The sequence below is a fragment of the Diaphorina citri genome, unplaced genomic scaffold, assembly GCF_000475195.1.
Source record: "Diaphorina citri unplaced genomic scaffold, Diaci psyllid genome assembly version 1.1 scaffold239, whole genome shotgun sequence".
NCBI lineage: Eukaryota > Metazoa > Arthropoda > Insecta > Hemiptera > Psyllidae > Diaphorina > Diaphorina citri.
This window is the reverse complement of record NW_007377676.1, coordinates 86811-101035: the sequence shown is the minus strand read 5'-3', so window position 1 is coordinate 101035 and position 14225 is coordinate 86811. Positions and strand designations below refer to the sequence as shown.

The following is a 14225-nucleotide window of genomic DNA, read 5'->3' as shown; positions in this document are numbered from 1 at the left end:
AAGGCAGACGCACTACCAACTAAGCTAACTAGGCTGAAAAAAAAAAAAAAAAAACTTTAGACACACCGTTAGCTGAATGAAAATGTAATGCCTCCTAGCGCCTGGTATTTTACAGTCCCGCAACAAGCATGACATTACAAAGTTTTATAAAATTCAGAGCTTAGCATGGAATTTGAAATTTTTGTTTCACTGGTGAATGGGGCATAATTTTCTTTTTCGTAATTTTACCAATATTTTATGCCTATTTTAACTGAATTGTGTAATGATAAGAATGGACATAGGACATTTCTATAATCTCAAATTTCTTTAATTCTATTTTAGTGTCACATACCTACTTTACAGAACGGGCAAATTAAATATGAAAGAACCTCCTTCTGTCCGGTCAGCATTTAAGAGCGAAAAACATTCTAGAATGTATCGAGAAACGAAATTGTCAATCAGTGTTATAGGCACTTTGATGATGCCGATTCGGCGAATAAATATCAAATATGACATACACAGAATACACGCAGACCACCAGTATTGGACATCAGGGTCGGTAATGCTCGTAGCATAAAAGGATGTAAATAATAATCGGCCCCTTAGAAACGAAGACCACGTTGGATCAGGAATGCCCCTGGTCTTTTTTTAAGGACTTTTCTAGAAGAAGAAGAAGAAGAAGAAGAAGAAGGAGAAGACGAAAAAGAAGAAGACCCCCCTCGAATGATATGGAGCGTTTAAATAGGTCTTTTTTTATGTTTTTCTATAACTTTTCAGTAAGACCACCAGTATTGGACATCAGGGTCGGTAATGCTCGTAGCATAAAAGGATGTAAATAATAATCGGCCCCTTAGAAACGAAGACCACATTGGATCAGGAATACCCCTGGTCTTTTTTTAAGGACTTTTCTAGAAGAAGAAGACGAAAAAGAAGAGGACCCCCCCTCGAATGATATGGAGCGTTTAAATAGGTCTTTGTTTATGTTTTTCTATAACTTTTCAGTACTTTTCATCGTTATTTTCCACTTTCATTGGTCCCCCCGTTTCCCACAACCTTTTTCGTCCGCTTCTCGAATTTTCTCCCTCCCTGACAAACGTACCGCGTAACGGCCCTGTCCATCATGTTGATTTAGTGATAATTTGGGCAAGGATGTTATTAGTATTCAGCGAAATAGTTTTCTATGCTAGATCCATAGGGACTCGCAAACAAAATCACCAATTAAAACTTCAAGGCAAATTCTATTTGTCATCAACCCAGGTCATTAGGTCAGAATCCCTAGCCTGGCGATCCAATACATACAAGAAGTTCTAGGTAGTTTTCTATGTCGTCATTATAAAAATACTCATGCAGGGACCTGCCTAGAGTTGATGACTTTACAGTTATTGTGATATTTGAAACAAACGACCCAAGTATGCCATCATCGGTTTTGTCATTTCTGTGACGCAAATGGGACATAACTACAGGCGTAATAGCATCATGATTTCATAAATAATTGAATCATAATATTATTAATGGCAAATACCTACTAGGTACAAAGATATAAATTTGTAATTGGCATGTATTTTAATTTTATGATCACAGGCGATCTTTGCCCCTATTCTCTCAATTTCGGATATGTGGTGATTTCGGTACATCCACTAAAAATATAAACAGTTTTCCTCTCTCAGCTCTCTACAAGTTTTTCTTCTTCTTTAGTTCTATACTCATACATGGAGAATCTAAATGATGTTGTACGAAATGAAAACAACAGAACGAGAGTGCAGAATTACGATACACTTGTGATTGGCATTATTCAAATGTTCTGGCCTAGTGCCGCCAGTAAAATACGAACAGTTTTCCTCTCTCAGCTCTCTACAAGTTTTTCTTCTTCTTTAGTTCTATACTCATACATGGAGAATCTAAATGATGTCGTACGAAATGAAAACAACAGAACGAGTGTGCAGAATTACGATACACTTGTGATTGGCATTATTCAAATGTTCTGGCCTAGTGCCGCCAGTGATCTTGTTAGTCTAAGATCCAGTTGACAGATGTGACGTAAGAGTAGGTTATACCAGGAAATCGGTAAGGTGGTCGGTGGGTCTGCTAATCCGATTTATTAGTGATTCTATGACCCATCGTGTACCACAGAGAAGTGCACTGATTCTTGACTCTTGGGAGGTACTTGCGATTCTTCTTGTTCTGGGAACTGAATTAAGAAGAAAAAACAATCTGAGGAGGAAATCTTATCAAACCAGGAGAGCAACGTAAATACTAAATAAAAAGGCAGCTTATAATCTATAACAAAACTTCTCACGAATATGCTTCTTTGTTCAATGTGCTTACAATACACAGTTTGATATAGCAAATTCCTCCATGACTATACTTGAATTTTGCTAGTATGATACTGAAAAGAGGGACTTCTTTTTCACTTCAAAATTAGTAACCCACTAATCCAGGTACGTAATCCTCTGAGGGGCTATTTTAGCCCTAAAACAAGCCTAAAGTGTTTAAGCTTATTCTATGGAATTGGGCTTACCAGGGCATAGCTACCAAGTCTTGGTACTTGGTTCTTTCAAAATAAACTACCTATTTATGTATTTATTCTTACAGGTAAAAGAACTGAATTACGGATGATTATACCAAAGAGCGTATTTTTCGTCACAAGAAGATTGACTATGACTATAGTTAAGTAGTCAATAGGCTTGTGTACAGTATTTTACTTGGAAAACAGTTGTTGGTTTTGTACCCCATTTCTTTGTTTTGCTTAAAGCGCATTAATTGAAATTCTCTTGGGGAGTATCAGTTGCTCATTTTCCCTTTCCTTGAATTGTAAAGTTCGGTTCTTTTGGCACATCCACTAACAAAAGTAACTCCTGTTTTTCTAAGACCCCTTCTCTCTCTCTCTCTCTCTCTCTCTCATTAGTACTTATAGTATCCAGAAAGTACAAAGAAGGTTTCAACAGAAGGGTCAATTAAAAAACACAGGTTTCAAAACAATTTACCTCTGTCTCAAAAGTTCCAGTGACCGAAACCCAACAAACTTCACACTCTTTGTGACCAGCGAAAAACATCTAATAAAATAGCATCAGAGTTGATTAGCTTCGAAGCAACCTGTCCTGTCTTTTCTGTGTGACAACATAACTTTCTTTAAAATTATGGACTGAATGGATCAAAGATGTAGGTAACAGAATAGACATAGGTACTATAGCTTATTTTAAAACTGCAAAATTGTCTGAAAAAATTCCTTGACCACACTCCTGAAAAGTGGGTGTTAAGTTGAATCTCGAATATTGGACTTCGGCAGTGCACACTGGAGAAAATCGTTTCACAAAACTCGTTTTTCATGAAAACTATTGCAACCATGTTGATTTTTCATATTCTCGATGAAATTTTTATTAAAATTTACAATGAAATTGAAAGTGGCAGGATTACTGTCCAGGCAATTTCCAACTTTTTAAATCTGGTCCTTTGCTTTTCTTTATTTGAGTTCATTTTTGGAGCCGTGTTAGGTACCTACACACAACCTGTCGTATTTAAACGTGAAGGCAGATAACATTAAACGCATGTCTACAAATAACACTACTATAGATTTTTATAGAATTTCAATAAAATAAAAAGCTAAAAAATGCTAATTTTTACAAATTATTCACCCGAAGACCTCTGGACCTTCAATACAAGATAGTCAATTACTGTCTTTATCTCTCTATCAGGTGTCATCTTTGAAAGACATCCAACTCTTCCCATTTCAGAGACCCCTAGAGGTCCTAACGACAGGTGAATAGTTCAAAACATTCAAAATGCAACTTGCATAAATAATTCTCAATAAAAATAAAGTAATAATAATAAAATGTAAAAAGGTTGTCTAAACTGACAATAATACTGATAGAGCTTGATTTTGCCTACATGTGGGTTGTAGGCGAACACAAAGACCAATTTAATCTTTAACCACAGAGCGCTGGCACCTTTTAAAACCGTAATAAACCTTTCGGTATTATCTCCAACCGTTTGCCATGTGTTATCAATCAAAGTAAATTATGTTCAGCAATATGTTTACAGGTATGCTTGGTAGTTATCTGCATGTTGGTATTCTTGACTTCTTCTGATTTGACCTTACATAATTAGGGATCAGCTGATATTTCAATGAACTTCTGACTTGAGTGATATCTAAGATGGTCAGCGATCGTGGGAGGCCGCGGGTCTTTGTGATTTGATTGAGCTGCACTTCAAACTTCAAGTATGAGAGTAAACCTTCTGACATTTTGGCCCTTGAGAGTTTTTCTTCGAATGTTGAAATGGAAATTCCGCGCACTTCAAACTTCAAGTATGAGAGTAAACCTTCTGACATTTTGGCCCTTGAGAGTTTTTCTTCGAATGTTGAAATGGAAATTCCGCGATGGTCACTTGGTTGTGGTGTTGAAAATTTCCTCCGGTCTTTTCATGGCTCGTGATTTTCGCTAACGAGGCTATCACGATGGAAAGTGGCATTTCTCGTCTGAACTCGTTAACACCATTGGTTCTATTCTAATCTAACTCTGTGGCAAATAATTTGCAAGTTTATGTTGCTAGATTTTTACTTGTCTTTAATCTATCTATAATAATCTTTTCAACTCTAAAGGGTAGAATTCACCTAAAAAGTCTGTTCTATTTTTTTATTTATTTTATTTTTTTTTTCAACCAGATCTTTAATGATCATATCCCCAAAGTATAGGCCTTTGCTAGATCCAACGGACAATTTAAATATGAAAGAACCTCCTTCTGTCCGGTCAGCATTTAAGAGCGAAAAACATTCTAGAATGTATCGAGAAACGAAATTGTCAATCAGTGTTATAGGCACTTTGATGATGCCGATTCGGCGAATAAATATCAAATATGACATACACAGAATACACGCAGACCACCAGTGCTAGATCCATAGGGACTCGCAAACAAAATCACCAATTAAAACTTCAAGGCAAATTCTATTTGTCATCAACCCAGGTCATTAGGTCAAAATCCCTATAGCCTGGCGATCCAATACATACAAGAAGTTCTATAAGTTCAGATGAATATCAGATAGGTATTTTAGATCGCAGGAATTAATTATTACAAGCTTTGGAAACACTGTGCAGTGAGCACCACACAATATTGTATAATCTCACCCATGTTTTCATTAAACCATTCAGAATCCACGCTATTGTACTTTTTTCTATATCAAGGTTAGCCTTTCTATCATCACTTTTCGTGTACGTGAATTAATACATGGGAGGAAGGTAATACTAATATGTAATAAGATTAGTTTTCTATGTCGTCATTATAAAAATACTCATGCAGGGACCTGCCTAGAGTTGATGACTTTACAGTTATTGTGATATTTGAAACAATCGACCCAAGTATGCCATCATCGGTCTTGTCATTTCTGTGACGTACCATTCAGAATCCACGCTATTGTACTTTTTTCTATATCAAGGTTAGCCTTTCTATCATCACTTTTCGTGTACGTGAATTAATACATGCGAGGAAGGTAATACTAATATGTAATAAGATAATTATTGTTTTGAATACATGTGCTTGTACTTTATCTTAGCTGCAGGTCAAGATACTATGCTGCAGGTACATACTGCAATGTATTCCTTATTTATCGTATGACGTTTATTTTACAGATCACAAAATGGTCAAATTAAGGAATAACAGTGCAATCTAACAAATGACTTGATAAAAATAATAGGTAATAAAAAGAAAATAATAATGGTAATAAAAAATAGGAACAAAATAAAATAATATATGTAAAAACAAAATAAAATTGAATAGGAAACAAAAAAAAATAATATTCAATAAATAATAATGGGGGAAAAATCAACCAATTCAGCAGTTAGGTAATACAATAAGCAGAATACCCTTATGTTGATGGCAAAAAAAAGTCCTTGTACCTTGTATAGGTAGCCTATCTACCTAGCTACTCTTAAAACAAAGCTTGCCAACAGGAGAAAGAGAAAAAGAAAGGAAGAGAAGAAGAATAAAAAGAGGAGGAGGAGGAGGGGAAAAAGATGAAACGTAAAAATGGAATAAAAGAGGTCGAGAGGGAAGGATTACAAAAAAGAGAAAAAGATAATACCTAATGTATTCCACACATGATTCCCTTCTCACATTATTCTTGCTTTTATTAAGGACATGTCATACCGTTATCTATTTATCTTTAAGGGGACTTTATGACATTTTTATCTGGACCTGTAGAATAATAAGGATATACGGGCTTCAAGATGTAGGTAGAAGGAAATGGGACGATGTAACTTTTCATTATGCTGACTTCAGGAAAAGAAATCCTCGAAGATGTCATGCTATTTTCTATTTTAACCTCTTTCTTTATCCTACAGGAAGCAAAGTAATGTAGACGCTTTTTATTATAATAAGAAACTTGCTGATGTAACCAATGCTTCGCTAAAAATACCCTAGCCATTACCCATAGGTATTGATAACTTTAGTATCCAGGTCTAAACTGTTGCCGTAATGGGACTTCCAGCCTTAATCAGACAGGGTATCGGGGCTTTCCTGTCTTGTCTGTCTAAATAATGAACTACTCAAGTGGTCCTGATTCTTTTTCAGCTGTCCACACATGGTCGACACCGTCGATCGAATATGACTGTGAGGACACAGCTTTATACTCGTCGTTCTATTGACATTGTGCTCTTAGGTTTGAATAATTATTGTTCTGTTACTATCCTATAGCTATACTATCCAAGATTTATTAACAAGAAAACCTCTTTTCTTCTCGATTTCAGATGTTGAAAATGCCTCCCCCTATCGCAGTCACGGAGGACACTCCTCCAGATATGCTATCTGGTTCCATGGACTTGTGTGTCGTCCTCCCTAACAACCATTCGGTCCGTTTGAATGTGGAGCGAAGGTAAGGACCTCGTGGAGCTTCGGCCAGATACCATACATTCTCGACGTTGCTTAACTTCAGTGTACGGTCCGGAACTCTCCGCTACATATGTACAGTTTTTGAGTATAAAAAAAAATGGATTGTAAAATTAAATTATAAATATTTCCTTTTTTTATGGTTGACACATTTTACTGTTTCTATCAAGGTGCCAACCTTAGTGGTGAAGTGGAGTTTTGGCATCTCCACTAATCATGGTGGACTTCGGATCTGGAGGCTATTGGTTGAAGTACAAATAGTTAAGTCATGAAATTTATTGAGGTGTATTAAATGGGGACCGATATGACATGTGACAAAGTAATACGATTTTGTCTAATGCCCTCTTCTCACTCTAAGACCTCTGACAGACGCCGCGGAGTTTGTGGCAGGCATAAGACAGTCTAAAAGGACATTTCTAAAATCTTGCCTTCATCTGAACACTTTTCGTTTTCAGCACCCCCATGCTAGATCTTCTAGTCCAAGTCACAACCGCTCACAAAATGTCGCCAGGAAGTCACTACCTCCAAGTCTACGACGAGAATGGTCTACCTTTGCCATATAAACCTAGTACGCCCATAGGTAAGAACTAAAAACACGATTAATGGATAAAAAGTTAATGAGCTTTACGAGGAAATTGAGTAAAAAGTACGTTAATGAAATTTAGAGAATGCCAGAGTAAAACAAAAGTTTTAGTTTCCACCCGAAAAAAAATCGTGAAATATTGATACCATCTCACACAATGTTTTCCCATTATAAAGTTATGTGCGTACTTGAGGGTGGGGGAATGTTAACTTTGGATATGTTCGTTCTATGGATATAGAAGTTCTCTATCAATAAATGACCGAACGAAGTGAGATGATTATATTATTAACTTAATTCTAATTCGTATGAAATATGGATTTTAGTAATCAATAAAGTCTATTGGTGTCAAGAAAGAATGTGGTAATAGTGATGGGACTAATTGATCTACAATGAATGATAGAGAAACTCTATCAAAGCCAAGGCTAAAGTTGGATAAGGATTTTTGGTCGCAGAACCACTAATTGCTACCTAAACACCTTACAATAGTGGTAATAGTGATGGGACTAATTGATCTACAATGAATGATAGAGAAACTCTATCAAAGCCAAGGCTAAAGTTGGATAAGGATTTTTGATCGCAGAACCACTAATTGCTACCTAAACACCTTACAATTCCCAGAGGACTTGGGTTTAAATTTTATAATGAGCTTCAGCAACTTTGTTTCAAAATTTTGCAATTGGGTTCCCTTCTCTTAGGATATCTACAATATGCCTTTCCAGGACTTCTTATGTTTCTGATCGCTATCTCTTGCTCTAGATTCATCTCGTCGATAATTCCAACGCTTTGGTCAGCTTGGTCTAGCACTCTTTTTACAGCTCAACAGAGAACTCCTGAACCTCTATCATAGAAATATCTGTTATTCTGTTAACGGTCTAACCATAATCTATGATTTCAGTAAACCACTTTGGTCTAATCTAGATCATTAGAGGCTATAAGGTGTAAGGGAACGGGGCCTTCGCTCATGGTTGAAGCGAAGTTTGATATTGTACTTTCAATCTTTGAACCGATCAAGTAGATACAACGGTTGTAACTTTCTTTAAAATTATGGACTGAATGGATCAAAGATGTAGGTAACAGAATAGACATAGGTACTATAGCTTATTTTAAAACTGCAATATTGTCTGAAAAAATTCCTTGACCATACTCCTGAAAAGTGGGTGTTAAGTTGAATCTCGAATATTGGACTTCGGCAGTGCACACTGGAGAAAATCGTTTCACGAAACTCGTTTTTCACGCTGTAGCAATTGTTCCAAAGTGTTTCAGGAAACGCGTTTGTCCAGTGTGTACTCCGCCTTAGGGCACTTTGGATTTTCAGGGGCTCCATAGGTGTAGGCACCCTCTTTTTTTAAGGTGTAAGGGCTTCCATAGCTCACAGGACTTCTAGCTCAAATAATTAGGAGTAATTGTAGTGGTTTCAGGAAACTCCCCATTATATGAGTCAATATTTGTTCTTTCTTGCTTTCAGGAACACTGGATGCTGTAACAATTCATGTTGTTCCAAAGACTGGCGGATCGTTGCAGTCAATGGTGGCGAAAAGACACCACATCAAACCTTTCGAGAAAACATTTCGATTACAGGTAAAACCAGTGATTCTTCTTTTTTTCTTTTATGAACGAAGTTGGTTGTAAGTGTTTCGATGATTTTTGCTTTAGAATTTAGAAGGTATGTCTGCTCGTTTGTTTGCCTGCATGTTTCAACGATTTATCCGATTTTGAGGCTCCTTTTCATCGAAGGTCGACATATCATCCAAAGATAGGAGGAGAAGAATAAGATTGAATAATACAATATAATATATAATCGTGTGATAAGTGCACCAGGCTTGTTTTAATTGTTGTTGGTGTGAACATTATCCATCTCGTTGTAAGCTGGTGTGTTGGTGTTATTGTAAATGTTGTTGCTGTTTGGGTTTGTTGCTTCGCTTGTTGTCAGTCTAAATTTACCCTGTACATTTATTTCCTACTTTTTTGTGAATATTACAAAAAACTTTGTAGGTACAATAAATACTTTTGTTTTTTTATTTTATATCCACAACAAACATTTTGTTTTTGTTGTGGTTTTACGTCTTGTTTTGTTTTCGCCATCTCGTTGTAAGCTGGTGTGTTGGTGTTATTGTAAATGTTGTTGCTGTTTGGGTTTGTTGCTTCGCTTGTTGTCAGTCTAAATTTGGCCTGTACATTTATTTCCTACTTTTTTGTGAATATTACAAAAAACTTTGAAGGTACAATAAATACTTTTGTTTTTTATTTTATATCCACAACAAACATTTTGTTTTTGTTGTGGTTTTACGTCTTGTTTTGTTTTCATTTTGGGAGAGATTTGATATTATTTTCGAGCTGTGTGGGCAAGAGGAGTGGGTGAGATTTTTGACAACTCCGGTATTATCATATTAAACTCATAAATTTGCAAACATTAAAATAAATTATACAAAGTACTCACTGTCAAGTGAGGTGTCAAAAGTATACCTTTGGTCTGAGATGAAGTTTTTTTGGACTAGCTGTGAGAACAATGGAAACTCTTGAACCGGAAAGAAGAACTCGTTGCTGCTAGAAAAGCTGAATTCCTGTGGTGGAAAACCAGTGTACAGGCTTTTTGGTTTTTATCACAACTCCGGTATTATCATATTAAACTCATAAATTTGCAAACATTAAAATAAATTATACAAAGTACTCACTGTCAAGTGAGGTGTCAAGTATACCTTTGGTCTGAGCTGAAGTTTTTTTGGACTAGCTGTGAGAACAATGGAAACTCTTGAACCGGAAAGAAGAACTCGTTGCTGTTAGAAAAGCTGAATTCCTGTGGTGGAAAACCAGTGTACAGGCACTTTGGTTTTTATTGTGTTAACACCAAAAAGGATGAAAAATACCGATCTTGACTTAGTACCTAACATCATCCATTATCTCAAGGTCAAGAGCTGGAATCCAACTAAAATACCTCTCTGGAATTCAGCTAAAAATGGTCATTAATCTTGGCAAGATAATTTAGCTAAGAACAATCAATTTTACGACTTCAAGTCAGATTTATTTCAGGTTTGTGTTCTGGGCCCCTCCTTCTCCCATATTCCTATCTCTTACATTACTCACTTTTTCAGTACTTTTGCCCCTTTATTACTCATCATAAACATCATTTTTCATATAAGGCTTTATCTTTTCCACAACCTATGCCATGTTTCTTCCTTTCTTCATTCTGATGTTAGTGCCGACCTACGTTCCCTCTTCTCAATGGCAAATACCATTGTTATAACACTACGCGATGCATGCATAGGCATTAGGCAGGCTCAAAGCTATTAATTCAGTACTTTTGCCCCTTTATTACTCATCATAAACATCATTTTTCATATAAGGCTTTATCTTTTCCACAACCTATGCCATGTTTCTTTCTTTCTTCATTCTGATGTTAGTGCCGACCTAAGAGGGAACCTCTTCTCAATGGCAAATACAGTGGCGTAGCGTCCATGTAGGGCGTGTATGGCGGCCATACACTCAAAATTTACTCAAACACCTTTAAATATTGCCTTTAAATATTTATGAAGAAGCATGTGCATGACTTATGTAGTAATGTGCATGGTGATGGAAATTAGTGCCCTACACGCCTTACACTTGACTTTAGACCACGCTACGCCCCTGGGCAAATACCATTGTTATAACACTACGCGATGCATGCATAGGCATTAGGCAGGCTCAAAGCTATTATCTCACAAAGATTCCTTGCGACAAAACAAATAGATGTGTTCATCCTGTCCTGTAATTAACTTTCTGATCATCCAAGTTTATTTCCTTTATATCATTGAACAATGAATAATAAAACGAACAACTAATCTATTTTTTTTTTTAAACCTTAAAACTGAAGAGCAACCTATTGTTCAATCCGTACATACGTTTACAGATTCTGGGAGCAGAGAGAATGCAGGCGGCACGATTGTAATCTAATAGCAAGGATTCCAAGTACGCCTATTGTAATGGAATAAAATGTGTACTTAGAATAAAATATGTACCTACTTGTAATGGAATAAAATGTGTACTTAGAATAAAATATGTAGGTACTAATTAGCTAGTACAAGAGGGTTGTTTTACTAATCAGTTGGTACAAAGGGTTGTTTTACACCATATCATTTTACATTTAACCTCAAGGATTTAAAGTTTATTTTTTACCTGGTTGTCAGCTTAGTCAGCTTAGAGGGTAGAGCGTCTGCCTTGTAAGCGCTAGGTCGCAGGTTCGATTCCCGCCCAGGGAGGATTTTATTCTAAACAGATAAGGTTTGTTCCCGGAACAGCTGGCTTTATCCTATCGTGTCTTCCTTCTCTCTTCGCTTTTGGGACGATGAGACCTTAGCAGTTACAGTTCCCTCTATGCTCTTGAAACCTCGTGGGGTAATAGAAAGTATAGAAAGGTGTTACTTTTATTCGGTAGGGAATGATGGAAGCTATAGGTGTGTTCGCGAGAGTATTAAAATATGAGTAAATAAAAATCAACTCTTGACTTGAGTTTCGCTAATTTGTGCTAAGTGGGTACATGGGTATGTGTATGGTTGCTAATATCAATTTACACTCATGATCTTGCTTCTGAGTCTAATGATAATTCTACTAGCAGGTTTTTCTCTATTCACTAAATATTTAAGGAAGTCAATCACTGATGTTTTTCGTAATTTCGACATACGTTTGACAGTGAAAATATTTGGCCCTATAGGAAAATACAATGTAAAAAGTTTTTAGATCAGTTTTTATGTGACCTTCTGGATAAAAACTTACATTTTTATAGATAACCTTTACTTGAATAGTCAAATCTTTAGGAAAATTAACTAGGTAGGACAAACACTCCCAGTTTCTATTCCATTCCACCCAGAATTTACAGTTCCAAACCGTCCCTTTTTCAGATTATACTCGAGTACCTGTCAAGAATGTCTCTCTACTTTTAATTAGTCTGATTTCTCAACACAGAACACCCATGTAGAAAAATATTTAGCAACTCCAGACAGAGACATAGAGCTTAATCTTGAATTAGATTATCTCTAATGATAGGCTGCACACAAAAGTTCTTAAATTCTCCAGTTCTTTTAAAAAACCTTAAAACTGAAGAGCAACCTATTGTTCAATCCGTACATACGTTTACAGATTCTGGGAGCAGAGAGAATGCAGGCGGCGCGATTGTAATCTAATAGCAAGGATTCCAAGTACGCCTATTGTAATGGAATAAAATATGTACTTGTAATGGAATAAAATGTGTACTTAGAATAAAATATGTACTTGTAATGGAATAAAATGTGTACTTAGAATAAAATATATAGTTGTAATGGAATAAAATGTGTACTTAGAATAAAATATGTAGGTACTAATGAGTTAGTACAAGAGGGTTGTTTTACTAATCAGTTGGTACAAAGGGTTGTTTTACACCATATCATTTTACATTTAACCTCAAGGATTTAAAGTTTATTTTTTACCTGGTTGTCAGCTTAGAGGGTAGCGCGTCTGCCTTGTAAGTGCTAGGTCGCGGGTTCGATTCCCGCCCAGGGAGGATTTTATTCTAAACAGATAAGGTTTGTTCCCGGAACAGCTGGCTTTATCATATCGTGTCTTCCTTCTCTCTTCGCTTTTGGGACGATGAGATCTTAGCAGTTACAGTTCCCTCTATGCTCTTGAAACCTCGTGGAGTAATAGAAAGTATAGAAAGGTGTTACTTTTATTCCGTAGGGAATGATGGAAGCTATAGGTGTGTTCGCGCGAGTATTAAATATGAGTAAATAAAAATCAACTCTTGACTTGAGTTTCGCTAATTTGTGCTAAGTGGGTACATGGGTATGGGTATGGTTGCTAATATCAATTTACACTCATTATCTTGCTTCTGAGTCTAATGATAATTCTACTAGCAGGTTTTTCTCTATTCACTAAATATTAAGGAAGTCATTTACTGATGTTTTTCGTAATTTCGACATACGTTTGGCAGTGAAAATATTTGGCCCTATAGGAAAATACAATGTAAAAAGTTTTTAGATCAGTTTTTATGTGACCTTCTGGGTAAAAACTTACATTTTTATAGATAACCTTTACTTGAATAGTCATATCTTTAGGAAAATTAACTAGGTAGGACAAACACTCCCAGTTTCTGTTCTATTCCACCCAGAATTTACAGTTCCAAACCTTCCCTTTTCCAGATTATACTCGAGTACCTGTCAAGAATGTCTCTCTACTTCTAATTAGTCTGATTTCTCAACACAGAACACCCATGTAGAAAAATATTTAGCAACTCCAGACAGAGACATAGAGCTTAATCCTGAATTAGATTATCTCTAATGATAGGCTGCACACAAAAGTTCTTAAATTCTCCAGTTCAAAACTTGAAACTTTAATAAATTTCACTCTTAGGAGAATTTCAGCCTGTAATTATGCTTCATTTTTCATGATTATTTATGTCTTTGCTTTGCGTTTAGTCGGAATGTGACTGTGAAGTCTAGATGAACAGGTCCATTTTTTGATGGTGCTGTTTTGTTGTTGTTGTTGTTGTTGTTGTTGTTGTTGTTGTTCTTGCTGTTCGCTGTTCCTGTTGTTATACGTATCTATGTATAAAAGTCCATATTTATAATGTTAGTGGTCCCCCTAAATCTCGCTATCTTCTTTCGGATAATCCCATTAATAATCAGATTAGTTAGATACTTTATTCTGTATACCTTCTCATTTTTCTTCTCGGTGGCCGGTTACTTCTGGAGTGACCTCTGTCAAGGTCACAGAACCAATGGACCAACGATAGTTCTTCTAAGATAGCAAATGTGGGTGGCCCGAAGAAGTGCAAAATAAT

General features: G+C 36.2%; 1 protein-coding gene across 1 annotated transcript in view; it reads left to right on the top strand.

The window, feature by feature from the left end:
- LOC103506496 (probable serine/threonine-protein kinase DDB_G0282963) overlaps nucleotides 1-14225 on the top strand; it is a 118625-nt gene that overhangs the window by 69490 nt on the left and 34910 nt on the right. Inside the window, exons 4-6 of the mRNA XM_026821541.1 lie at nucleotides 6717-6841; nucleotides 7311-7435; nucleotides 8904-9016. Of these exons, the coding sequence (XP_026677342.1) occupies nucleotides 6717-6841; nucleotides 7311-7435; nucleotides 8904-9016 (363 nt within the window). The remainder of the gene's footprint in view (nucleotides 1-6716; nucleotides 6842-7310; nucleotides 7436-8903; nucleotides 9017-14225) is intronic.